Raw genomic sequence first — 26,742 nt, 5'->3', positions numbered from 1 at the left:
TCATGCTTTCATAATTATATTTTTCATGGTTGTAACTTACACAGTTGTACTTTAATTTCTTGTTCAAGCCCACATTATGCTGAATATTGGTAGACAATTTAAGTCCATTAATCAGTCAATTTAACTAAGTCCTTGTTAATTTAGAATTCTACCAATCAAGTGGGAATCCACTCAGTCTCCCCAGCAATGTATCTAAGTTCCAAGCCAACAGGTAGAGGAAGAGAGTGGCAATGGTCATGGCCACCTATCCACACACTTTGCCATAGAGCGTGATTGCATCCCTCTGACCTTGAGCAGGAGGTCTGTTCTAATCCAGCCTTTTTTTGCCTTAGGGTATGGAGAATGCAACCTTCGTCATTTCCAGTTATCTTACTCCCCTAGACAAATTAAACTGACCTAGGCTGGAGGAGTTGTAAGGGAGCTTGAGTGCTGGTGTGCTCCTGAGAAGGAGTCCTGTGTGTTTTCCTCCCAGCCCTAGGCTGAATCCTAATTTGAGGGGAAGAAGTGGTGAGCAATAGAAACCAAAAAAATGTTTGAGGGATTTCAAAACAGAGCCAATGTGTGCCCTACTTTCTAGGTAAAGCCAGAGGTGGCAAGCCTTAGAGAGAGATTCACATGCACAGAAACTGTAGAGTAGAACTAGCCAGTAATTTACCAGATATGCAGAGATGTATCTGTTTTGCTCACAGCTGGATCTCCATTACCTAGAAGAGCAGTGCATTAACAAAGGTGATATCTGGGGGGTGATGCTACTTTATAGTGGTGTAAACTGATAAAAAGGAAGAAAATAAGGAATAGTCAGGTATCTTTGGGTAGGATAGACTTCTGCTCAAGGAAGATACTGTGAGAGTAGAGTAAGAAAGGCAGGAGAAACAAAGACATTTTTAAGAAAATCTGGGGAAAGGCAACCTTAGCTTAGGTCAACCTTAGGTTAGAGAAGGCCTGAAGCAGCCTCAGAGAGAGCCCTGTGGCTCCAGAATGGCAGAGAGGAGCTGGGTGATGACTTAGCCCCCAGTGAAGGCTATGGAAAAAGATGAGTGAGACCCATAGAAGGAAACTAGAGAGAGAAGAGCCATCTTCATGGACTCTCCCATCAGGGACCAGATGGGAGCTACAATTCAGGCAAAATACGCTTAGCAATGACAAAGGACCAGCTCAACTCTCCACCAGGTTTGAGCCCTACAAAACTCAGACACAGACTCAGATATTGAAATAGTACCCAATATTGACTTTACAAGAGACAGTTCCCATGGTGAGGACTTGAAGCATAAATTGAATTCAACTAAGTTACATTTCTTGCATACCTGAGTTTGTGCTTTGAGAAATGTGTACTCATTTCTCAACAACAACGTGTACAGACTCTCTTCTATTATTTTTTCTCATTGATAATTATTTAATATCACTGTTCATTGTAATAGAGTCTGTACTTCTAACATTTTTCATGGCATAGAATTTGACCAAGCTGCTATTCCCACAATTTCTTTCTTGGCCAGATAGGTTTCTTGGTTTTTGTTTGTTTGTTTTGGTTTTTGTTTTGCTATTAGTCATCAAACAGCAAACATTGAATACAAACAGTTTGTTTTTTCATTTATTCTCGAAAACTGTTAAGCTTCCTCCTTCTCTCTTCTTTCATTTATTCTCTTATCAACAAGCATTTGTTGAGCCCCTGTTGTGTGTGTGGCATTGCTTCAGGTGCTGGGATTCAGTGGTGAACTTATATAAGCTTGTGCTCGTGGAATCTACATCCTAGCAGGGAAGGGGACATGAAAGATGAATAGATATTCAGATATAAGAAGTAGGAGAAAAAATAAAGTAGGAAAGGAGATGGAAAATTCTCTCCAAGAAGAACAGAAATTTGGATTAAATAAAGGAATCAGCTATGTAAGAAGCTGAGGAGAAAGTTTGCAGACACAAATAGCAAGTACAATGCATTCTGCAAGAATGAGATAGCAATAAGCAAAATGCGTGTCCCAAACACATCCCAGTGTAGGTAAGACAAAAGAAGGTCATGGGATGAATGAGAGGCAACAGAGGGTAGTAGTTAGAACACTGCTCTGGAACCCGGCTGCCTGGGTTTGCATCGTAGCTCTTCCACTTATGGTACACAGTGTGACCTTGGAGCTTCAGTAACTTTTCTGTGCCTCAGATTTTTAGCCTGTAAAGTAGTGAGAATATACTTATCTTGTAGAGTTTTGTGAGGATTAAATGAGTCAGGTCAAGCAAAATGCTTAGAACCATGACTGGCATGTAGTAAATACTCATCACATTTGGCTATTATGATTCACTAGGTTGTAAAATCTACGAGGGCGGAGATGTGTCTGTTTTGCTCACAGCCTGACCTCCATTACCCAGAAGACAAGTGCATGCACAAAGGTGATATTTGGGTGGCTGGCGGGGGGGAGTGATGCTAATTTATAACAGTGTGAACTGATAAAGAGGAAGAAAATAAGTAATAGTCAAATATGTTGGGGTAGGGTAGACTTCCCCTCAAGGAAGATGCTGTGACAGTAGAGTAAGAAAGGCCAGAGAAACAATGATGTTTTAAAGAAAATCTGAGGAGAGGAAACCTTAGGTTAAATAAAAGAGGTCAAAGTTTTCTGAGCATAGGGCACATCGTCTTCTCTGGTTGGATGTTATATTCATTACACACATGAGACACCTGAAGGATGCTTCATGCTGCCAGAGTCGTAATAGGATTTACAAAGGCCACCTCTTTAAGAGGGATTATGCTTAAGAAAGTTTGGCCCAAACCAACAGGAGTTTGACAATTCACTGAACTCAAAGCATGTGAACCATCTATGCTTGGCATGCAAGCTGATATTTCACTGTTGTCCAAGCCAGAATTCCAGAAGCTGGGTCACAGCAGTGAGCTTACTGGAGTGGTGAGTGCCTTAAAGAGGAAGTGCAGGATACTAAGTGAAATATGGTAAGATTTGCCTGGAGCCAGGGAATTATCCCAGGCTGAAAGGACTGCAAAGCAGAAGAGAGAATAACATTTGAAGGAATGAAAAAGCCTAATGTAGCTGTAACCTAGAGAACCAGGAGAACTCAAAATAAGGCTAGAGGGATGAGTTGGGGCCAGATCCCAAGAAACTCCTAGACTGCATTAAGGATATGGGACTTCATGCTAAGAGGAGTGAGGTGCCATTAAAGGATTGGAGGCAGGGAAGTTACATTTGCATTTTATAAAAGTTACTCTGGATACTTGTAGATATAAGAGGGGAAGTATGTTGTCAGGGAAACCAGTTAGGAGGAAACCAAGTACAAGATGGCAGTGCTTGAACTCTGGGGTAGTGACAGTGGGGCGGATGGGAAATGGAAGGATGTGAGAGCTATCTAAGGGGCATAAGATTCAGGACTTGATGATGCATATGGTTCTGGTATAAGCGCCTTAAGATATGCTGATACAATAACTCATAAAGGGAGCATTTTAGGGGAAGAAGGGGGCTTTACTGGGGAAAGATGAAAGAAGATTATGAGTTGAGTCTGGGATATATTGGGTTTCAGGTGCCCTTGGAGCATCTAGGTAGGGGTGTCCAGTAGGAAGGTGACTTTAGGATATATGGGTCTAGAACTTAGATGACAAAGATGGCCTAGATATATATATATATATATATATACACATACACACACATATATATGTATATGTATATGTATGTATATGTATGTGTATATATATATATATTTGAAAGCAGTTTGAATGTAAGTGGTAATTTTGAAAAGATGCAAGTGGATGAGTTAACACAGAAGGGTTGAAGTAAGAAGAGAAGAAGGCCTCAGACACAGTTCTAACAAACTAAATCTTTAATAGTTAAGCAGAAGAGATGGACCCAGCAGAGGAGACTGAAAAGGAAGGTACAGAAATAGGAAAAGATCTAGAAGAATACAATGCAGAACCAAGAGTAAAAATTTCTTCAGAAAGAATAGAAAGGCCAACAGAGGCAATGCTGTGGAAAGGTCAGGTAAAATGAAACATGAAAAGGTCCAGGGGCTTTAGTCACATGGATGTCTTTGGTGATCTAAGCAAAAGAGGATTAATGGAGTAAAAGGGTAGGCAGAGGTCATATTGAAGGGGCTTAAAGAGCGGGTGAGAGGTGAAGAAATGGAGATATGGTGTACAGACAATTTTTTCAAGAAGTTTGCCTGTGAGGGAAAGGAGATAGTGAGATGGCACTAGGGAGTAGGGAGAATTGAAAGCAGACTTTTTGGTTTTTGTGTTTGGGGGAGTTTTTGTTTGTTTGTTTGTTTTGAGCATATTTGCATGCTAATGGGAAGGATCTGGGAGAATAAGAGAGATTGAAGATTAAGGGAAGAAAGGGTATATTCAACAGACTCCTGCAGTGGCAGGAGAGAACGCACAGTGGAGACACTGGTGTTAACAGGAGCAGGGAGACCTCTTTAAGCGTAACAGGATGAAGGCAGGAAAGTTCTCTCTGTTATCAATTTTATATAGGAGATCCTTTTGAGGTGGGGTCATGGTCATGTTTTAAGCTGGCAAGTAGATACTTTTAGTCTCTGTGTCTCTGCAATCAATCAAGTTCAGCAATGTCAAGGCTGTTTACAAAGATGCCTCTCTTTTCCCATCATGCCTCACAGGTGGCTGCTTCCTGCCAAAATGGCACATCTAAAGTGTCCTCATTCATGACTACTTCCTGTGCTTCTTTTTAGTGCCAAAATAGGTCCAGGGAAGTTCTTGCTTTTGTTCCAAACAGGGATTGTTGATTTTGGTCCCAGGATGTGCCAACTTCTTTAGAGAACTATGCTTTGCCAGTTTTGACATCTGTAGTTTCTAAAATCCACAGTCAGTGATTAAAACAGCATGACAGTGAAAATAAATAGTCTGATCTGTGGAAGAGAAATGGACATGTGTATATGAAAACACATGAACATAAATGGTAATAACATGACAAAAATGACATTTCAAATCTTGGGAAAATGAAAAATTATTCAATAAGTAATGTTGATATAAATAATCAGAGACAGGAAAAAATAAACCACATCAGTATCTTACTCTTTACCCAAAATAAATTTCAAATGCACCAAAGTTTTAAGTGAAAAAAGTGAAACTACAAAAGAAAGAAAAAAACATGGAGAAGGTATTTTCCAAGCCTTGCAGTGAGAAAAGCTTCATATGTAAGGCATGTATGCATATGTGGCTAACCTGCACAATGTGCACATTTACCCTAAAACTTAAAGTATAATTTAAAAAAAGAAAAAAAATTTAAAATAAAATAATGAAGAAAATTGAAAAAAAAAGGAAACAAATAAAAATACTACTGATAAATCTTGACTACATACACATTTTTAAGTTATCAGGAAAAAACACTGTTAACAAAATTTGGGGGCACACAGTTATTTCTCTAAACTCATTTTTCAAGTGCATATAGTAAAAAAAACCTAAACACTGCAAATGTGTATGCAATGACAACTATGTCTCCTTCCCACTATAGACCCTTCCCGCTCCCCAGACTCCTGGTGCACCCCCTCCCACTCCAGTTTATCTTATATTCTTCAAGCCATGTTCTATGCATATATAAGCGCATGCATGCACATACACACATTACACATACATATTTTTCTACATCACCACAAATAAATCTGCCTCATTCTTTTTCACAATGTATTATGCTTTATCAGTTGTTGTTTTCCATTATTATTATAAACAATGGACATCATCTTTCTTTGCCCACATAGGCTGATATCTGTTCAAGATGCATGTCTTGCCAAGGAATTTATAGGTAAACCTAAAGCTAAGAAATTGCCCTCCATCGAGGTGAACACAGTTACACATCCACATGGAGATTTAATGGAGGCAGGTAGAGAGATAAGCCTAGTGTTCAGGAAGGGATCAGAAATTGGACACATAATTTGGTGGGAATTGGCATAGAGATGGTTTTTTAGGGCTATGAGATTCAAAAACACAGAGAAGCTAAGGTGAGAATGCTTGAGTTATTCAACATTTACAAGCAGGAAAGGAAAAGGGAGACAAAAACAGAAAGTGAAAAGAAGTGGAGAAATATGGGAGAAAAAGCAAGAGATGATGCAGTCCCCAGAGCCAAATGAACACTGGTTTCAAAGAGAACAATATAAATTCTGCCAAATGTTATAAGGGTAAGATGAGAACTGGAAATCAATTATTTGAATTTGGAAGCAGTTAAAGTCAGATTCCAGGGGCTGCAGAGAAAAAAAGAGGTAAGGAGCTGTAGAAGGTTAAGTGTAGAAAACTCTTGCAAGGAATTTTACTGTTAAAGAAGCAGTAATGAAAGAGAGCATGGGGTCCAGACAGACTTTTTCAAAGCTGCAAGATAATTAAAGCATGTTTACCTGCTCATGGCAATGGTCTGGAAGGGAGACAGGTCTGGATGATGCAGGCCTTGAATAGGTGGGAGAGGAAAGAGCCCGGCACAAGTGGGAGGGGTAGAGCCACCCACGCACTGTGTGGGGCACGAAGACAGAATACCAGGTGGACTTGCAGATATGCCAGAGATTTAGTGGTAGGAAGAAGGGGAAGTTCTTTTGTGAACTAGTCTATATTCTGAGTGAAATAAAAGCGAGCTCATCAACAGAGAGTAAGTAGAAAGAAGAGGCGGAGGTTAGAGGGGGGAAGAGGAAGTGAGAAACAGTCATCTGGAAGACTGAAGGAGTGGAATATAATATAGAAACACAGCCAGATTTCTGGGCAGGGCAAGGCTGGGGCTCACAGATCTCTAGGAGGGTCGGTAAGCATAGTTGTGTATTTTTTCCAGCCAGGTCTAGCTGGTTGGGTGCAAGTACAGAGTAGTCTACAAATTGGGTCTATTCACAGTTCAGGTTTTGCCAGGCAAGTACAATGAAGGAGGAGAGGGGCAAAGGAATTGAGGGTACCTACAAGGGAGTAGTTAGAGAGATGGATGTGAAATCTAAGCTGGGTAAATTGAGAAGTAAGGACATGATATAGGTGATGGGCAGTAAAAATATGTAATGTCAGCAGTTTAAAGGACTGGATGGGGCAGACATTAATTGGAGTTGCAGGACTAAAGGAGTTCAAAATATAGGAAATGAACACCAGAGACAGAGAGAGGGCTGAAGTCAAAATGTTGGAGGTGGTACTTATTATTAACAACAAGGTCTAGAGGATGACCGCAGAATTGGGGTCTAAGGTGACACATGGCTGACAGCTGTCATTGACCACACTGTAATGCAGAACTCGAGGAGTCTGAACAGAAGTGCCCACCCTGCTTGACCAGCTTGGCTCAGAAGTATCTGATCTGGGATTGCTGCCCCATGTGGGTGAAGCTCAAGACAATTCTCTTTGGGCTTGTGACGGATCCCTTTGCAGAGCTCACCATCACCTTGTGCATCGTGGTGAACACCATCTTCATGGCCATGGAGCACCATGGCATGAGCCCTACCTTTGAAGCCATGCTCCAGATAGGCAACATTGTGAGTGCTCTGGCTGGTACTGCCCTCACTGGCGTGGTCGGGGTGGGGTGGGGATGATGGCAGGGTGCGGTTCGGGTGGGGTGGGGCATGCCCTTATTGGTTAGTGTGTTGAGCCAGTTAGCTGAGAGCAGAGCAGCAGTGCAGGAGACATGTGGACACTGGGTTCAGGAGGTCAAGTGTGGGAGGACCTAGGCTGAGCTGGTGGGAATGGCTTTGGGATGAACAAGCACAGGAAAGTGAACCAAGAGAGCCTGGAGCCAGAGGCAGCTAGTTGCCCTTTGCAAAACATAGGACAACCACTTGAATTTTCTGGATCTCAGTTGCCTCTACCTTGAAATGAGGATAAATGTCACTTTTTTATCTAAAGACAATCTTTGGACTTGTCCGTTTCCTTCCAATGTAATTACTTTTATGACTGCAATTAACAGTAGCCACGATTTTCAATGTTGTCACTTAAGGAGAAAAAGAGTTGGGGAGGGAAGGGGAAGACAGTGGAAGGGAGGAAACATGGAAACAAGGTTGCTGTTGTAACAAAAGCATCAGGAAGTCGGAACTTTTCTTTGGCGTCTAGTTTAGACATGATGCTGCTTTAAATTTTCCTCCATCACTTGTTAGTATTATTTACTCTTAACAAGATACAGTCCATACTGGATTTCACTATATACTGAATAAAGTATCTGACTCAGAGGGACAACAACTGCTCCAACCTTGCCCCACCCACAGGAATAGTAATAATACTCAGATGCTTCTCATGGATTATCTCATTTTATTTTCACAACAACCCTATATGGTAGGCACTCTTGTTATTCCCTTTCCCAGATGGAAAAATGGAGATGCAAAAGGTTAAATAATCTTCCTAAGATCATAGAGTTGAGTTTAGGGGCCACATCAGAATTTGAACCCAGACAGACCGGCTCCCAAGCCCACTTTTCTTAACCCCTGAATTAAGCCACCTCACAAGACCTGCGTGTGTGTGTGTGTGTGTGTGTGTGTGTGTGTGTGTTCAAACACATGCACACATGATAGGCAGAAGCTAGAAAGGGTCAGCATCCGCAGCAGGGTCCACCAAGCTGGAGGTGACCTACTGGATTCACCAGAACTGTCTGGCTTTGAGGTCCAGCTTCTTATAGGCTGCAGACTTAGGTGGAGGGGGAAGGCCCAGAGGAAATGTGACTACTTGTCCCTAGAAACCACTCCCTCCGCCAAAATCCAGGGCTGTGAAAGGGGCTGCAGTAGGTTCTGGAACATGGTGGAATCAGAATGCCTCATGTTTTGGCAGCACCTAGGCTGAGGTCCCATCCTAAAGTTGATATGAAAAGGAAAAATGGAAAGAGAAGAGAATGCTTATTCCCAAGAAGTCAGCCTAAGACCACAGAGGGCCTTATGGAATAGACATTTGAGCCCACACCCTCATTCTACAGTTAGAAAAGTGGAAGCAAGAGAGAGAAAAGGCCTTTCCCACAGTGTCAGAGGAAAGCGCCACTTTTTTAAAGCAAGAAAGTCATGTGCTTGGTGCCTGCAATGAGTCAGGTGCTTTATGAATGTTATTCCAGTGTCACAACAACATTATGAGGTTATCATCACCCTCACATGACAAAAGAGAGCACTAAGACTCAGAGAGGTTAAGTATCCTGCCCAAAATTGTATAGCTGGTGAGGGTGGAACCAGGGTGGACCCAGGTCTCTGGAAGACACAAGACCTCAACCCTACCCCCCACCACACCACACTGACTTGCCTACAAGGGGCACTCCATAGATACTCTTTGAATCAGTCTTGTGGCATGAGAAAGTCACTTAAACTCTCAGCCTGTTTTCTTCTCCATAAGAAGGATGCATTGTCTGTTTCTCAGGCTGGTGAGGGGCTCAGATAAAAAGATATGAAGGAAAAGCACCTGACCCTGGTCGTTGCTTTCCTCCTTCTCTGTCTCCTTTCCCTGCTGGTTGTTGTGTTACCCGTGCCTGGTTCTGACCTCTCTCAGTGTCAGAATTCTGTCCTATTTAAGACAATTAGAGATACACAGAGCCTAAAAGAATCTTAGAGACAATGAATCATTGTTCTTACTAGTCACTGTTACTTATGAATGAATTACTGTCTGCCAGGCCCTTTGTTAAGAACTGCACATGCATTGGCTCATTTTATGCCCATTATACAGATGAGGAAATTGAGGTACAGGAAGGATGCATTATTTGTCCAAGCTTACATAAGCTAGGAAATGTCTGAGCTGGGATTTTAATCCAGGTCTGTGATGTCCCACAACCCACGCGTTTTAACTACTGAACCAGACTGACTCTTCACTGACAAAATGATATTATAATAATGATCTTAAAGACTATCCACTTATTCCACTCCCACCACCATTCATGTGAAAAAACTGCAGCATGCACAGCCCCTGAGAATGGTGCAGAAATGTCTCCATTCTGTCACGTTGACTGTTACCCTGGCCAATCCTCAGGAGCCCACAGATAACATAGCAACTGAACAAAAGAGGATTTTCTATTTTGTAAATAAGACATTTTCTTGCTGCCATTTTTATCATTGCCTCCGACCCCACAGATCCCACTGTGATGAAAACTTGTTTCCACTCCTAGGTCTTTACCATATTTTTTACTGCTGAAATGGTCTTCAAAATCATTGCCTTCGACCCATACTATTATTTCCAGAAGAAGTGGAATATCTTTGACTGCATCATCGTCACTGTGAGTCTGCTAGAGCTGGGCTTGGCCAAGAAGGGAAGCCTGTCTGTGCTGCGGAGCTTCCGCTTGGTAATGTTTTTCTCTTGATGGCTTGGGGAAACTCCCACCCAGATTCAGGGAAGACACTGTGCTCTGGGGACTGCACCAGCCAGCTCCCCCTTCCTCTCTTGTCCTTGTGGGAGGGAGCAGGGTCTGACTCCTGGGCGACTGGAGACTCGGGTCTGTGGCCCCAGCTTTTCGCTGACTCAGAGTGGGGACATGCCTTCTCCTTTCTGGGCCTTGGCTCCCTTATCTGCACCAAGAGGGGACTTCCAAGCACTGTCCTCGTCTCTTATCAAATAACAATAACAGCAATAATCATAGCAGCTAATACTTACTGAGCACTTACAATGTGTCAGGCATAGCACTGGACACTTGAAAAAATGTACCTCATTTTATGCTCACAACAACCCTGAGAGATAGTCGTTTTTAAGATCCTCATGGGTGGGTGAGGAAAAAGAATGGTTCCATGATGACCCGAAAGTCTCCCATCTGCCAAGCAAGCGAATAAGCCACAGACCTGGATCTCAAATCCAGGTTGTCTGACTCCAGAGCTCCAGCTCCTTCCAGCCTCAAGGAAGTCATTCTCTGATTCCCTTGTGCCCGAAATCACAGCCCCAATGTCTCAAGCACCTTCAACCTGCCTCCTATTAGTCTCACTCACATGCAATGATGGCTCTTCTCTAAACTCAGCTCCAGGACGCCCTCTACAGGAGAAGTGCCACAGGCCACCCACTTTTATCAGAGCCACAGGTTTGTCAGCCAAACCTGTCAGATTCCCAGGAGTGTCGGGTCACTAGGTCTCCAGGCCATCTGGAGGAAGCTTGGCATCTCACTGACTCTTGGGAATAGGAAAGAGGCCTGAAGAAATGTCATGGCTTGTTAGCGCAGGCCGCCTGCTCTCAGGAATCTCTCAGTATTAACTGGGAGCCCCGCATCTAGCCTTGGAGAGAGGTGACAAAACAAAGGGGAGTATCCAGCAATCTTCCCAAGGTCCTGACAAGTGTTGGCATCCAGAGGTTGAAGGGGGTGCATGGTTCAGGAGGCAACGAGACTCTAAGACAGATCTGCTTGGGACTCTATCACAGGGGCCAGTGAGACAGTGCTGAGCCCCTGAACTTGGTGTACCTGGATTAGGGGTGGCAAACTCAAATGCCCATGTGCAGTGACATAGAGCCAGCCATGGAAGAGATTTGGGCACTGGATATTTGCCTCAGGTAGACAGGCAAAGATGACTCCATTTCACCTAGGCAGACCCAAAGCAGTGCACAACTCCAGGGAGGGATGTTTACATAGAAATCAATGTGACCATCTCAGGCCAGGTGCAGTAGCTCACACCTGTAATCCTAGTACTTTGGGAGGCCAAGGCAGGCAGGTCACTTGAGCCCAGGAGTTCAAGGGCAACATGGTGAAACCCCGTCTCTACAAAAAATGAAAAAATTAGACAGGCATGGTGGTGCACATCTGTTGTCCCAGCTACTCAGAAGACTGAGGTGGGAGGATCACCTGAGACCAGGGAGGTGGAGGCTGCAGTGCACCATGATCATGCCACTGCACTCCAGCCTGGGAGACAGAGTAAGAACCTGTCTCAAAAAAGAAAGGAGACACAGAGAGAGAGAAATAAAGATAGAAAAAGCGAGAGAAAGACAGATGAAAGAAAAAGAGAGAGCAAGAGGGAGAGAGAAAGAGAAAGAAAGAAAGAAAGAAAGAAAGAAAGAAAGAAAGAAAGAAAGAAAGAAAGAGAAAAGAAAGAAGAAAGAGAGGAAGGAAGGGAGGGAGGGAGAGAGAGAGGGAGGGAGGGAGGGAGAGAGAGAGGGAGGGAGGAAGGGAGGGACGAGCTATGGCCTGTCCATTATTGTCAGAGTTACTAATTTTCCATAAAAAGTCAGAAATCCAGATTTTTGTGCAAATGTCTTTAATATTGGCTACTAATCCAATTTTTTAAAACACTCTAAAGACCAAATAAAGCATGTCCTGAGACACAGCTGTGCCATGAAATGCAGGTTGATGGCATCTGCCTAAGCTGATGGTGCTGTCACCATCCCAGGGAGGAGAAGGGTAGAGTAGGCCTGGTAGGACTCTTTATCCATAACTTGAAAATCTTACAAGGTCAGAATTAAATCACATTTTTAGAAGGACAGATTTCTCTAGGTATCTAGAAATTGATGTCAAGAGGCAGGCCCCTAAGCTAATGGTCAATATAAGGTGCCTATGCACAATCGTCAAGAGAGCAAGATATCACACCCCCATACCCTGGCAGGCCCACAATTAGTTTTCTAATAAAATACGAACATTTCTGCTACACTTGGGGAAGCAGAAGCTTAGTGTTTTAAGGTCTATGTGCTACTTTTGTTCTGATCCCACAGTCTAAAGTCCCAAACAACCAAAAATAGGCAAGTTTACTTCACAATCTGCCCCTACAGGATCCTGCAGGGGAATGCTGCCCTGTCCCCACCTCACTGATTTAACATGCTGATCAGTGCTCAATTCCCTAACCACACCCACCAACTACACACTTTCTTGGGATCTATTCCACTTCCCTCATGACCTGGCTTAGATTTCACAGCTCACCAATATTATTATGCCCTTGAAAACAAACTCAATCACCTTTTCCCTCTGCCTCTTTGCATTTTTGTGTTTGGCAAAACCTCACCGGAAAGTCTAAGTCAAATATTTCTCTCCACCTTGTCTGCACCTGAGCTGTGAGAAATGCTGGAGAAAAATCACCACCAGCTGGTCAGTTTCCTGGTTTTAATTAATAGACTTTATTTTCAGGACAGTTTTCAGTTTTCAGAAAACTGGAGCAGATTGAACAGAAAGCTTTCATATACCATCAATCCCACAAAACACACACACACACACACACACACACACACACACACACAGAGTTTCCCTATTACCAACATCTTATGTTAGTACCTACATTTGTTACAAATAATTTCACTGGTTTCCCATTGCTCTGAGAATAAAATCCAGACTCCTCATGATGGTGTACAAAGTTCTGCATAATCAGGACCTGCCAGTTCACCAGTCTCCGTCTTGCCCACTTTGCTCCAGCCAGAAAGGCCTACTCTCTCTTCTTCACACATAACAGAGAACTTCTTGGCTTTGGGCCTTTGAAGTTTTTTTCACTGTGCCTGGAATACTTTTCCTTTAGTCTTCACTTAGCTCACTTATTCTCAACCTCTGTGTTCAATGCACTTGTCACCTCCTTAGAGGGGACCTCCCCAACCACACTCTCTAAAGTTGGATTCCTTCATCGAATTAACCTGGCATTTACAATTGTCCTGCTATCCCATGAGGCAAAAACCAGAGTTTCTTGTCTACCATTTATCCCAAGGGCCTAGCACAAGGCCCAGCACGTACATAGGAACTCAGTAAACACCTGTTGATTGATTGAAGGAAGGAAAGAAAGAGAGGAAGGAGGAGGGAAAAAGGAAGAAATAAAAAGTCTGTCTTCCTTCTCTCCCAAAATAGCATTGCTTCTCCTCCCGTCACTTAAAGCCTTGCTCCATTTGCTCCGTTAGTCCATTGGTCTATCCTGGCACCAATATCAGTCTTAATTATGGCAGCTTTAAATATATCTGTGTCTGTAAATCAAGTAATCCACCTAATTTACTTCAAGAATATCTTGGCCTGCACACTTTCATATTCACTTTAGAATTATCTTGCCAAGTTACATACTCACATACACACAAAACTGCTATTGTTTTTCCCATTAGGGACTGCTGTAATTGATAGGTCAATTTGGGAAGACTTATAATTTTACACAATTCAGTCTTCTGATCTATGAAGATAGTATACTCTGTATACCAGTCTTTCAATAAAGTTTAAAAATGTTTCCATGAGGTTTTTATAATTTTCTCCATAGGATCTTGCATATCTTCTTAAATGTTCTTTTCTGGGATTTTTGGCTAACATTTTGATATTTAACATTTTTGTAGCTAGAAATGTCTCTTATTAATTCTAATAATTTATCTATACAATGTTTTAAATTTTCTAACATAATCACATCATGTGAAAATAATGAGTTTAATTTCTTCTTTTCTTTTATTTTTTTATTTTTATTTTTTTTTTTTGAGACGGAGTCTCACTCTGTCACCTAGGCTAGAGTGCAGTGGCGTGATCTCGGCTCACTGCAAGCTCTGCAGTGGCGTGATCTCGGCTCACTGTCAGCTCCACCTCCTGGGTTCACGCCATTCTCCTGCCTCAGCCTCTTGAGTAGCTGGGACCACAGGCGCCCACCACCATGCCTGGCTAATTTTTTGTATTTTTAGTAGAGACAGGGTTTCACCGTGTTAGCGAGGATGGTCTCGATCTCCTGACCTCATGATCTGCCTGCCTTGGCCTCCTAAAGTGCTGGGATTACAGGCATGAGCCACCCACGCCCAGCCTAATTTCTTCTTTTCTAATCCTTATGCCATTAGGTTCTTTTTACTAGATCACTGTGCTAGTTAGGACATCCAGTACACTGTTGAAAAGAAGTGTTAATAACAGGTATCTTTATCAATTTTCTGATCCCAAAAAGAATCCTTTCAATATTTCACCACCTCTAACAATTGTGGCAGGCTTTTTTTAAAGATAAGAAGCCTTTATCAGTTTAGGAAGTTCTCTTTTATCAAGAATATTTATCATGAATGGATGTTTAATTTTATCAGACAATTATTCTACATGTATTGAGATAATCATGTATTTTCTCCTTTAATCCGTTAAAGTGGTGAATTATATTAATTGATTTTCTAATGTTAAATCAACTTTACATTCCCAGCTCAAACCTAGCTTGATCGTGATGCATTTTTTAATACACTGGAAGATTTAGTTTGCTAAAAATTTGCTTAAGATTTTTTTATCCATATCAATGAGTAATATTTGATCTATAATTTTCCTGACTTTCATTGTCCTTGCCAGGTTTTGGTATCAAGGTTCCAAGATTATGCCATTTTTTTTTTTAAAGCCAAGGGGGCCAGGTGGGGTGGCTCACGCCTGTAATCCCAGAATTTTGGGAGGCCAAGGTGGGAGGATTGCTTGAGGACAGGAGTTGGAGACCAGCCTGGCCAACAGGAGGAAACCCCATCTCTACTAAAAATATATAAATTAGCTGGGTGTGGTAGCGCACACCTGTAATCCCAGCTACTCAGGAGGGTGAGGCATGAGAATTGCTTGAATCCCAGAGACAGAGGTTGCAGTGAGCTGAGATCATGCCACTGCACTCCAGCCTGGGCAACAGAGTGAGACTCCGTCTCATTGAAAACAATAAAAAGAAGGCCAGGGGCAGTGGCTAATGCCTGTAATCCCAGCACTGTTGGAGGCGCAGGCAGGCGGATCTCCTGAGGTCGGGAGTTCGAGACCAGCCTGACCAACATGGAGAAGACCCATCTCTACCAAAAATACAAAATTAGCCAGGTGTGATGGTGCATACTTTTAATCCCAGCTACTTGGGAGGCTGAGGCAGGAGAATTGCTTGAACCCGGGAGGCGGAGGTTGCGGTAAGCTGAGATTGCGCCATTGCACTCCAGCCTGGGCAACAAGGGCAAAACTCCATCTCAAAAATAAATAAATTAATTAATTAAATTTAAATTTAAAAAAGAAAAGAAAAGAAATTAGCTGGGCATGATGGCACGTGCCTGTAGTCTCAGCTATTTGGGAGGCTGAGGTGGGAGGATGACTTGAGCCCAGGAGGTCGTGGCTGCAGAAATTACAGCATAAATTAACTCTCCATTAGTTAACTTAATCAAAGCCAAAAGTTAGCTAAAATCTTTAACCTTCCTCCAAGACAATTTTTCATTCCAGATATCCTTTCCCAATTTATTATAATGATAAGTATTTTAATTTTATCTTGTTTATAAAAATTTTATTAATCAATGAAAAATAAAGCTACCTATTATACAGACAATCCCTAAAACTGAGTAACTGACCCCAATAAAGGTTTATTTCTCACTCACATCATAGCCTAATGCAAGCCAGACAGCTCTAGGTGGGACTCCAAGAAGTGACTTTGCCATGCCGGAAGGAGGCCAATATAACTTCAAAGTTTGCCTCCTGCTTGTGGGAAAATGGAAAGCCAAGGTTTGTTTTAAAGTTTAAACAGTGAAAGCCTTTTTCAGTCAGGGATTATGGTTTATTTCACAATACAATTACTTCAAAAACTTAGATGGCTTCAGACCTCTCATTGCCACACAAAGTGCTTTCTTTGACAAAGTTCTCAATTGTTCTTTATTTCTTTGCTTTCCTTTCCCCATGCCTTTCTCTTGCACAAGAAACAGTGGCTACACCATTACTACAAGCTTTGCTAAGAGTTGTTTCATTTAATTGGAAAATTTAACTAGTCTTCAACATTTGAAGACTTAATCCCATTGCTCACTGCCTGGAATCTAGAATCAGTACAGTTCCCTAAATCGTCAAGGCTCTAAACTTCTGGATTATATTTTCTTTTATTCTTATAAACCAGCTAAATCTTTCCTGAGCTAATCTCTTTCTTGTACTGTCTTGACCAACATAGCCAATTACAACTGACCCACAATACTAAGGTTTAATAAACCCTTCCCCTAGGGTTGCTGGTTCATGAGGCTCGTGCTCTGCCTCAAAATTTTTGCCAGCAATATTTTTGTCACTGAATAACATAGATTGACATTCCAAGCCTTCTCCTATCAGCTTCCTTGTTGCCCACCACATGATCATTAAGCCAGTGCCACATAGTTGATGCTTTTGAAAAGGCAATACCTTTTTTCAATGAAGCAATTTCTCCATTACTCAAGATAAGTACAACTAGCTGCAGTGATACCCTCTAAATCTGTGAGTTAACATAATAGAGATGTATGTCTCACAGCACATTCAGTGCTTGTTGGGAAGCTCTCCTGGGAGTGTCTACTTCAAGTAGCGACTCAAGGATCTAGGATTATCCCATATCGTGATGTCACCATCTTCAATTAGTGACCTTTATGGTGAACATGAAAGGGAAAGAAAAAGTGCAGGGGGTTTAAGGCTATGCCTAAAAGTCATGTATATTACTTCTGTCTCCATCTCCATTCCACCAGACAGAACCCACTAACATGACCCCAACTATTTGCAAGCAAAACTGGAAGTCTTCCGTTGTGTCTGGGAGGAGAAAAGTGAATGGAGACCATATGACCAGTCTCTTCCACATCTCACAAGACATTGTTATTGTGTCCACTCAATGTTTATTTAGATTCACTCTCATGCTTAGCACTTTCTTGCTCTTTATACGTTTGTTATAGAGCCAGTGGGGGCTCACTGCCCAATGCTCTAGAAGCCAATACTATGACTTTGGAAGTCAAGATGATGACACCAGGTTTTTGAGAAAAGAAAAGCTTAATATTGCAAGCTGGCTGGCAAGAAGACAGGAGACAGGAGGTCAATCTCAGATCTGTCTCCCTGTGCTGTCTTCAAGGCAGTATTTTTATTAGAAAATGCTTAGTGGGTGGGTACAGGGATTTGCAGGTGATTGGTGGAAGGAAAGGGGAGGTTTGGAGAGTCCATGGGCCTGCACAGTTATCTCTTCATGCTTACTCATGAGTTGCATATGCAAATCTGGGGGAAGTTAGTATGCAATATGAAGTGGAAATTCAGTCCATGATGTCAGCAAGCTCATTCTGCACAAACTCCAGTCGGCCATCCTGGTTCCAGTTGATTTCAGCCTGTTTTTTCATCATCACACAAGGGGAGGGAGTTTCAGTGTCTCAGCAAGTTGTTTCTTTACCTATCTGCTGTCCTAAAAACTCAAGAATTTTTGTAAGTTACTGATTTCTTACTCTTTGGAACACAGTTTGAGTTTCAGATTTTCAGTGAGTTGTTTCTTATCTGGTATCCTGTAAGCCTAAAAAATTTAGTTATTGATTTCTTTAACCCTTTGGAGCACAGTTTCACATTCTTGTATATTACACATTACACATTACTTCTGGGATCACTTTCTATCTACCTGAAGTACCTCCTTTAGAATTTCTTTTAGTAAGTGCCTTCTGGCCATAACCTCTTTGTTTATGTGAAATTTGCTCTTCAGTTTGCCCGTGTCTTTGAGAGACATTTCTTATGAATGTAAAATTCTAGTTGATACTTTATCTTCCTTCAGTGAAGATAGTATTCCAACAATTAGCCTCCATTGTTGCTAATGAGCAGTCAGCTTTCAATTTAACTGTTATTCCTTCCTTTCTGGATGCTTTTTAAATCTTCTATCCGTCTTTGGTGTTCTGCAGTTTCACTGTAATATGTCTAGGTGTGGACTTCTTTTCATTTATAATGCTTAAGATATATTGACTTCTTGAATCTTTAGATTTGTAATTTTCTTCAATTCTGGAAAGTTCCCAGACATTATGTGGACAATCATAGCCTCCACGCCATTCTATTTTTTCTCCTTCTGGACTTTGGTTAGATAGATGTTAAACTCTCTCATTCTATCCTCTATGTCTCTTACACTATTTTGATATTTTTCATCTTATGTCTCTCTGGGTTACATTCTGAATAATTTATTCTGATATATCCTCAGTTCACTAATTCTCTCCCAAACTGTGTCAAATCTGATGTAAACCTTCTTCATAATATTTTTAATTTTAAGTATTATATTTTTCATTTCTGAGTGTATTTTTCACAACTTGTTATTGTTATCTATAGTTTTTTTATTCTCTGCACATAGTTTCAAGTTATTATTTTATTTCTTTAACATATTATACCTAATTATACTGTTATCTCTGACTAATAATTCTATCATCTGAAGAAATGGAATGACTATTTCCACATCTGTGGTTTCTTCAAGATCTCATTCACTCCTGATGACTCATTCCTTCTGTTTTTGTTTGTTTTTTTACTGCAACTCTTAAACAATTTTTGAGGGAATACTTTGAAACCTGAGATAAAGGCAGGTTCCTCCAGAAGTATTCGCATTTAATTCTGCAGAGCACTTTGTAGAATTGCTCTAAATTAAATTCTCAACTTAAAATACCTAGGTAGTGTGAATTCCAGATAAAATCCTATATGAGAACCACTTTGTTGTTTCAAATGCTCAGCGTCAATTTTCCTCCTGTAGCTGGTACCTAACACCAGCCATTCAATTTTCCTTGCATTCTCCTGGGATTGTTTGTGGTTCATCCTTACATGAAGGGTATAGCTCTTTGGGATCTAGTCTTAAAGCGGGGAGAAATTCCTGCTAGGCTTACAACCTTTGGCAGGCCATGGACTATGTTTCCTGCTCCCCATACTAGTTACTAATGCTCAGTTTTTATTTGTGTTTATCAGCTGCCTCTGTGACCAGTCCACGGAGTTGTTGTTTTAAGCTCTGCTTCCCATACGAGGAGAGTAATTTCCAGATTGGGTGTAAGGTGAACGTGGACCCGCTCTCCCCCATCATATAAAGAGGTGTATACAGTACTTACTGTATAACAGGATTAAACCTCCTCCCATGGGATTTACTCACGGATATGGGTGATAAAATTGTAGCTACACTGTTGTGTTCAGCATTGCATCCTAGCACCTAAGCCACAGCCTGGCTCTTAGTAGGTGCTCCATAAACACACCTTGACTGACAGACTGACAGTTGAGCTCAGATTTTTTTTCCTGACAAATTAGAGAACCATACAAATATATTTTAAAACATTTATACATTTTTATGCTTGATGCTTTTGCTGTCTTGTGGGACTTAGCATATTTGAGTTTACAATGAAGACTTTTGAGACTTCATCTTTTCTCAGTAACTAAACCATTGGTTCCATGAGAGCAAAAGCCCACACTCCTCTCTTCATACACCTCATAGGCTAGCACACTGCCATGCACCTGCACGGCTGGTGTTCTGGGGGGTAGGTTGGCTGGTCAATTAAATCAACATATGAATGCTGAGTCCATGAAATCATGGACATGTGCAGTTTCAAAGCTGGTGGGAGCAACAGATGTTGTCCACTGCCTCAAGATGAGAAACGCCCTAAGAGATGTTTTGCCAATACCTATCGAATGCAGTGGGTCATCCCCTACCCGAAGGAGGCTGGTCTCTCTTCAGGTCATAAATAAGCTTGTTCTCACTTATTTGTGAGCCCCATCACACCCACCCTACCTCCACAGAAGAGGCCCATATTCAGGAAGGATCAGGCCTGTGCCTATAGAACAGAGTACAGATTGCAAGCCCACCACCCCAGTACAAGACCCTGACTCAGCCACAGTCAATGAAGCACATTGATACTTAGGAACCATAGAAGGCTGATCATATTTTTGAGTAATTTATAGCATAGGAAGAAAGGTCTCCAAAAGCAGCGTCCAGAAAACGCCCTGGTTTAATGGGATGAGAGGCCTTGTGTTTTTCCCAGATCTTTGGTTTCCAGGCAAAACTTTAGATGAAAGGTAATGAGCACAGCTACCAAAACCTGACGGTCTCTGTTTCTCTGCAGCTGCGCGTATTCAAGCTGGCCAAATCCTGGCCCACCTTAAACACACTCATCAAGATCATCGGAAACTCAGTGGGGGCACTGGGGAACCTCACCATCATCCTGGCCATCATTGTCTTTGTCTTTGCTCTGGTTGGCAAGCAGCTCCTAGGGGAAAACTACCGTAACAACCGAAAAAATATCTCCGCGCCCCATGAAGACTGGCCCCGCTGGCACATGCACGACTTCTTCCACTCTTTCCTCATTGTCTTCCGTATCCTCTGTGGAGAGTGGATTGAGAACATGTGGGCCTGCATGGAAGTCGGCCAAAAATCCATATGCCTCATCCTTTTCTTGACGGTGATGGTGCTAGGGAACCTGGTGGTGAGTGGTGAACCTTGCTGGTGGCACTGTCTCCTGGGGAAAGGAGAAGGCTTCTGGGTTATCTGAAAAAGCTTTGATCTGCATTTTTATGCCCAGATTGTACTTCTCTGGTTGAAAAGTCTTCAAACTTTTCAAATTCATGTGGGATTCATTACAAGAAGTGTGCGTTGGGAGGCAGCCTGACTTGCAGGAATGAGAACATATGATTAAAAAAGAAAGACCTGGTGTAGAATCTCTGCTCCACCATTTACTAGGTGGGTGACCCCAGGCAAGAGACTTAATCTCCTCAAGATCTAATTTCCTTAAAATCAAGAAAATAATGCTTACTCATGGGTTTACTGGGAGAATTAAATGACAGGAGATGACATATGCAAATTGCCTAATGCAATGTCTGGGCTGAGGCAGGAACTCAATAAATGGTGTCTATTAGCTGTTAAAGGAAAAATGTCCTTCCCCAATCTGAGGGGGCTCAGAAAACATTTTTATTCAGGGAAGTAAGAGCTGACTGATTTCTCCAAGCTGCACAGGTCCTAGCTGGGAGCAGGGGGAGAGGCTGCAGGGAGTGGGTACAATGGGTCACAGACAACATCCAAGGCCACAGAGATAATAACAAAATCTACTCCATGTTTGGAGGAAGCCCCTCTGGAGACTTGCTTGCCAATAAGCCCCAATACCCCTTCTCTGCTCCAGCCTGGCCCCCTGCCCTCAGCTTGTCTCCAGCCACTCTGGTCATGGGGGGGTCCTTGCCCTCCTGGGACTGACTGGTTGTGTGGGAGGATGCAGTCTTCCAGAAGCCCCTTTCTTATTGCCCTGGACATCAACCAACTTGGGTTCTTTCCTCATGAGTTTTATAGACAGAAGAAAGCTAAACCAAGAAAAGGGAAGCAACAACAAATCCAGACTCTTTAGTCTTTTCCACCCTGGTGCCTGAGCCAGGGATGCCTCTGCCTGCATCCCAGAAACTCTGTTCTTCCAGGCTGAGCCCACCATCCCTGCAGAGCCACAGATGCCCCTCACCCTCAGACAGGAAGTTTACCCCTCTGAGCACTTTTACATTTCTCGTATCATTTTGTCTTCACAACCGCTCTTCATCTGCTCTCAAGTGAAGAACTGGAAGCAGCAAGATGTGCCCAGGATTCCAGAGTCAGGAACAGAGCCCAGGGCTTTGGCACATGAGGGTTGTTGCAGGAAGGGCTGGTGCCTTCTCTCTGTTGTCCCTAAATGTCCCTCTGCTCAGCAGGGGGCTCCTCCTTTATGGTGGAAAATATGCTTCCAAGCCTCGTCCACTGAGGCGGGTCACTCCAGGACATCCCCAAACTTTCCCTCAACTGCTCTCAGAAAGTCCATTCCCCCAAAAGGGACAGCATCCCAGGTGGGCAGGAAGAGGCCCAGGCCATGGCTGTCCTGCCAGCCAGCTGCTAACCCGGTAGGCCAATGTGGGGCTCAGCTTAGAGATTGATCAATCTTCCCTTCCATTCCTTCTCTTCAGGTGCTTAACCTGTTCATCGCCCTGCTATTGAACTCTTTCAGTGCTGACAACCTCACAGCCCCGGAGGACGATGGGGAGGTGAACAACCTGCAGGTGGCCCTGGCACGGATCCAGGTCTTTGGCCATCGTACCAAGCAGGCTCTTTGCACCTTCTTCAGCAGGCCCTGCCCATTCCCCCAGCCCAAGGCAGAGCCTGAGCTGGTGGTGAAACTCCCACTCTCCAGCTCCAAGGCTGAGAACCACGTTGCTGCCAACACTGCCAGGGGGAGCTCTGGAGGGCTCCAAGCTCCCAGAGGCCCCAGGGATGAGCACAGTGACTTCATCGCTAATCCGACTGTGTGGGTCTCTGTGCCCATTGCTGAGGGTGAATCTGATCTTGATGACTTGGAGGATGATGGTGGGGAAGATGCTCAGAGCTTCCAGCAGGAAGTGATCCCCAAAGGACAGGTAAGAGTTATCCCCAAGGGACAGCCACAGGCAGTGGGGAGGGGCTTCAGGGCTTGAGTGACAAAGGGCAAAAGGGAAATGCAGAGGAGACCTTGACATAAAGAAGTTTAAACCATGCCAAGCTTTCCAGAGGAGTTGGCATTTGAGCAGGGCCTGGAAGAAAAAGTCAGAATTCCCCAGGCAGACAAACAGGGAGTGGGGGGCAGCAGGTGAGCAAAAGGCCACCTTGAGGTGCTTGGGGATTGTCTTTCACACAGCTGTCCCATGCGCTCTGCCCAACCCAGGCTCTGTGCATGAGATGCTAATGAGATTTCTCTAAGAACAGGATGTTGTCCAAAAGCAAGGCTCATCTAATCTTTACCAGCATCCTAAGAAGTCCTGATTCTTATGTGACTCATTTAGCCAGCTTTTCCCCACAAGTGATATCACAGGGAAATGACACACTCCTTTTGGCACCAACTAATTTAAAGCACATTTGAGCCATTTGATAATATATATTTTTAAATACTTGGCACTATTCCTTACTACCTTAAGCTGGTATATCAACCCTCGCTAACCTCTTCTCAGTAACTCAGGGCATTCACCTCTGCCCAACGTGGGAAGGCAGGGATCCCTGTGGGGCCTCAGGAACATGCAGGGCTGCTGGCCAGTTACTAAGTGGTCCAGAAAAGCTGTGCTTTGAGTCTGTAGCTCTCCCATAGCCTTCTTCCCTGCAGTCATCACTTGTGTTCCAGCAGCTGCTGTTATCAGCTGCCATATTTTACATGCCTTTGTCTAGGTGACAGCAGAGAGCATGAACTCTGTGACAGCTGTCTGCCACTGAGAAGCATTTTCAGTTACTTTGGGGCTCTTAGGGAGCTCCAGGTGGCCAAGTTCCCTACAATTTTGACCTCTGGACAAATAACAATGGTCATGGCTAACATCTATTGAGCCAAGCACTTCATGCAAAGTGTTTTATAAGCACTAACATATTTAGTCATCAAAACAGCTGAATGATGCAGATCCAGCCTTTTCAATTTTGAAGATGGGAAAAATGAAGATTAGAGAGGTTAAACAACTTGCCTAAGGTCACACATCTTATAATTAATGGAGCCCAAGGATAAAACACAGGTTTATCTAGCTATAGTCTTCATGCTTACTTCACACACGTGTATGTATATATGTATGTACATGAGTTGCATATATGAAACTCTTGGCTCTGGCAGCCTGTGATGTGCAAGATCCCTTCAGATTTAGAACTGGTCATCTAAGGGTGGGGCCAGGCACCCAGTTGGGACCCTCTCTCACTAGCAGGAGCAGCTGCAGCAAGTCGAGGGGTGTGGGGACCACCTGACACCCAGGAGCCCAGGCACTGGAACATCTTCTGAGGACCTGGCTCCATCCCTGGGTGAGACGCGGAAAGATGAGTCTGTTCCTCAGGCCCCTGCCGAGGTAGGTATGTGAGCTTCCTGGAGAGGTTGGACAGCCAGCCAGACACTGAGCAGTGGGCTGGTAGAGGCTGGAGGGTGGGGGTGAAGGTGGGGTATTCCAGACTGCACTCAACCACATAACCTCATTTCTTATCCTGGGAATTTTTAAAGTCCCTCCCAACCTCCGGCTAATCCGCACAATTTCAACTTTCACCATGTACCATTGCCGCAATCTCACTCCAGGGTGGTTCTAAGTATAGAAAGAAAGAGTGAGACTCCACAAGCTGTGGGACCTAAGATCAGTTCCTAAACCTCTCTGAGCCACCATTTATTCATCTATGAAACTGAATGGTAATGCCTACTTGGTAGGATTATTTTGAAGCTTAAATGAGATGCTGCTTGTCAAATGTTTAGGTCGTGCCTGAGACAAAGTAAGTGCCCAGGAAATGACAGCCAAGAAAAAAGGAAATGAAAGACAATGCACAAAGAAAGTCAAATATCTTTCAGAGCCAGCAAATAAGAGTTGGAGGTGCTCACAGATGAGGAAGTTTTCCCTTGTGATTCTCCCCCACTTTCTTTTGTCCACGTCATTTTCTCTAGGCAAAAGTAGCCTGGGGCTAGGGAGAGGCTCTCTATAGGTGAGTAGTGAAGTGACAGCCTCACAGAGACTGAGCTGGAAGATTTGAGGTTTAGGATTGTCTTATACAAGGTAAAAATAAATGTGGTTTCACTTACAAATCTTGAAGGAAACAAGCTATAGGGAAAGAGGCGTCTATAAAAGTTTAGCATCTTTAATAACACCGCCTTCAATTCAAGAATTTAATTTGACACCTAGCCGCTGAGTGCTGACTATGTGACAGGCACTGGGCTCAACAGAGATAAGGAAGTCATAATTCATCCCCAAAGTTATCAAGCCCTTCAGCTTGAAGAATGTCAGCTACTGGCTGTGTGCCCTAGGCAAGGCTGACCACAGCAGGGTAAGATAAGAGGGAGGGCTGGGACGGGATTTGGAGGCTATGGGTGAACAGAAGCCTCTTGGTTCCCACTGGGTGAGGGCTGTCACATTCTGCACGTGGATGTCATGCTTCTTCCCAAATGTTCCAAGGACTCCCCTGGCTAGTTGTCCCTACTCAATGTTTTCAGTACACAACTTCTGGGTGTTGGTTTTTTGTTTTTGTTTTCTTGTCCATGACCCCGGCTAGGCAGGAGGGGCCTGACAGCGACAAATGGGGACCCGCCCCACCATTTGGGTCCATTAGCAAAGCTATCAGGTTTACTAATATGAGAGCAGCTTCAACCCCTAATTGAATTCATCTGGAGACATTATAGGGCTGGAGCTGCCAGGAGGGCAGCAGGCCCCTGCAGCATTACTCCATGATTAAATATTCAAGCCCAGTGAATGCTGAGAGTCGTTATGGGTGTAATTACGGTGTCTCGGGCCATTGCCAGCACTCCATCAGGGGCCCCGAAGGTTTACAGTCTCACACAGCTAAGCCTCTGGGGCTCCAGGGAGAACAGCAGTGTTCCAGGCCTCAGCTGGCGAGGCACCAAACATGGGTGCAGTTGAACCTGCAGTGACCGTGTGCAATTCCCCGGGCCCCGCGGAGAGACAAGTTCACTGCCCTGGGCTTCTCCCCTGCAGGGAGTGGACGACACAAGCTCCTCTGAGGGCAGCACGGTGGACTGCCCAGATCCTGAGGAGATCCTGAGGAAGATCCCTGAGCTGGCAGATGACCTGGAAGAACCAGATGACTGCTTCACAGAAGGTGAAGGGACAGCCACAGGCCCCCTCACACTGATGTTAATTAGGGCCAGAATCCAGTTGAGCGAACACTCACCTGGTATCCACAGAAGACAAACAAGCTGTGCCCACTTGCTGCCTCACTCCCAGGCTTGAGGGCGCCAGTATCAGACACACATGCCCCAGCTGGCAGCAGCCTGGCCGTGGTATCTGCATCCCATGCCCTATCAGACACTACGGAGAGACGTGTGCCTTCCTCTTTACCCTCAAAAACCCCTCCGTGAGTTCTAAACCAGCCCTCTTGAGTTGAAAGGGGGAAAGGTAGTCACCACCATAAACACCACTGAAAACTCTTGATTTGGACCATGAAGGACCTAGAGGAAGGCCATGATGTATCTGCTTCCCTCAATCTTTTGTTTAGCTCTCAAAAGTAGAACCTGTGTCTTAGTCATCTTTCCTCTCAGTGTTTAGAACAGTGAGGCACATTACATTCTCAATAAATATTTGTGCAATGAATGAATCAAGAGTCCATTCTATAAAGGGAATTGTGGCCTCAATGCTTTCTAAAAATACATAGAAAAATTTTTTAAACACTTGAGTTTTTATTAATAGTTTTATTTGACCCTGGGCTGGGCTGAGCTGGGCTGGACCCAATCCCCATCCCAGCCACGTCATGGCCCTCAGTTCAGCTTGGGCTTGGAGCATATCCCCCTCAGGCACCCCCAGGCTCATACGCCGTAGCTTGTCTCTTTTCCAG

General features: G+C 43.6%; 1 protein-coding gene across 3 annotated transcripts in view; it reads left to right on the top strand.

Moving 5' to 3' along the window:
• The window catches only part of SCN10A (sodium voltage-gated channel alpha subunit 10), a 96,086-nt gene that overhangs the window by 44,316 nt on the left and 25,028 nt on the right, over positions 1 to 26,742 (top strand). For 2 of the 3 annotated variants that reach the window (XM_019023082.4, XM_004033869.4), the window contains 6 exons: positions 7,184 to 7,422; positions 10,011 to 10,184; positions 20,540 to 20,899; positions 22,389 to 22,835; positions 24,126 to 24,266; positions 25,887 to 26,010. In XM_019023082.4, the coding sequence (XP_018878627.4) occupies positions 7,184 to 7,422; positions 10,011 to 10,184; positions 20,540 to 20,899; positions 22,389 to 22,835; positions 24,126 to 24,266; positions 25,887 to 26,010 (1,485 nt within the window). The remainder of the gene's footprint in view (positions 1 to 7,183; positions 7,423 to 10,010; positions 10,185 to 20,539; positions 20,900 to 22,388; positions 22,836 to 24,125; positions 24,267 to 25,886; positions 26,011 to 26,742) is intronic. The other variant, XM_019023081.4, reaches the window with a different exon arrangement.

Source organism: Gorilla gorilla, chromosome 2, assembly GCF_029281585.2.
Source record: "Gorilla gorilla gorilla isolate KB3781 chromosome 2, NHGRI_mGorGor1-v2.1_pri, whole genome shotgun sequence".
Taxonomy (NCBI): Eukaryota; Metazoa; Chordata; class Mammalia; order Primates; family Hominidae; genus Gorilla; species Gorilla gorilla.
Note: the sequence above shows the minus strand (reverse complement) of the source record. Positions and strands in the feature narration are given on the sequence as shown.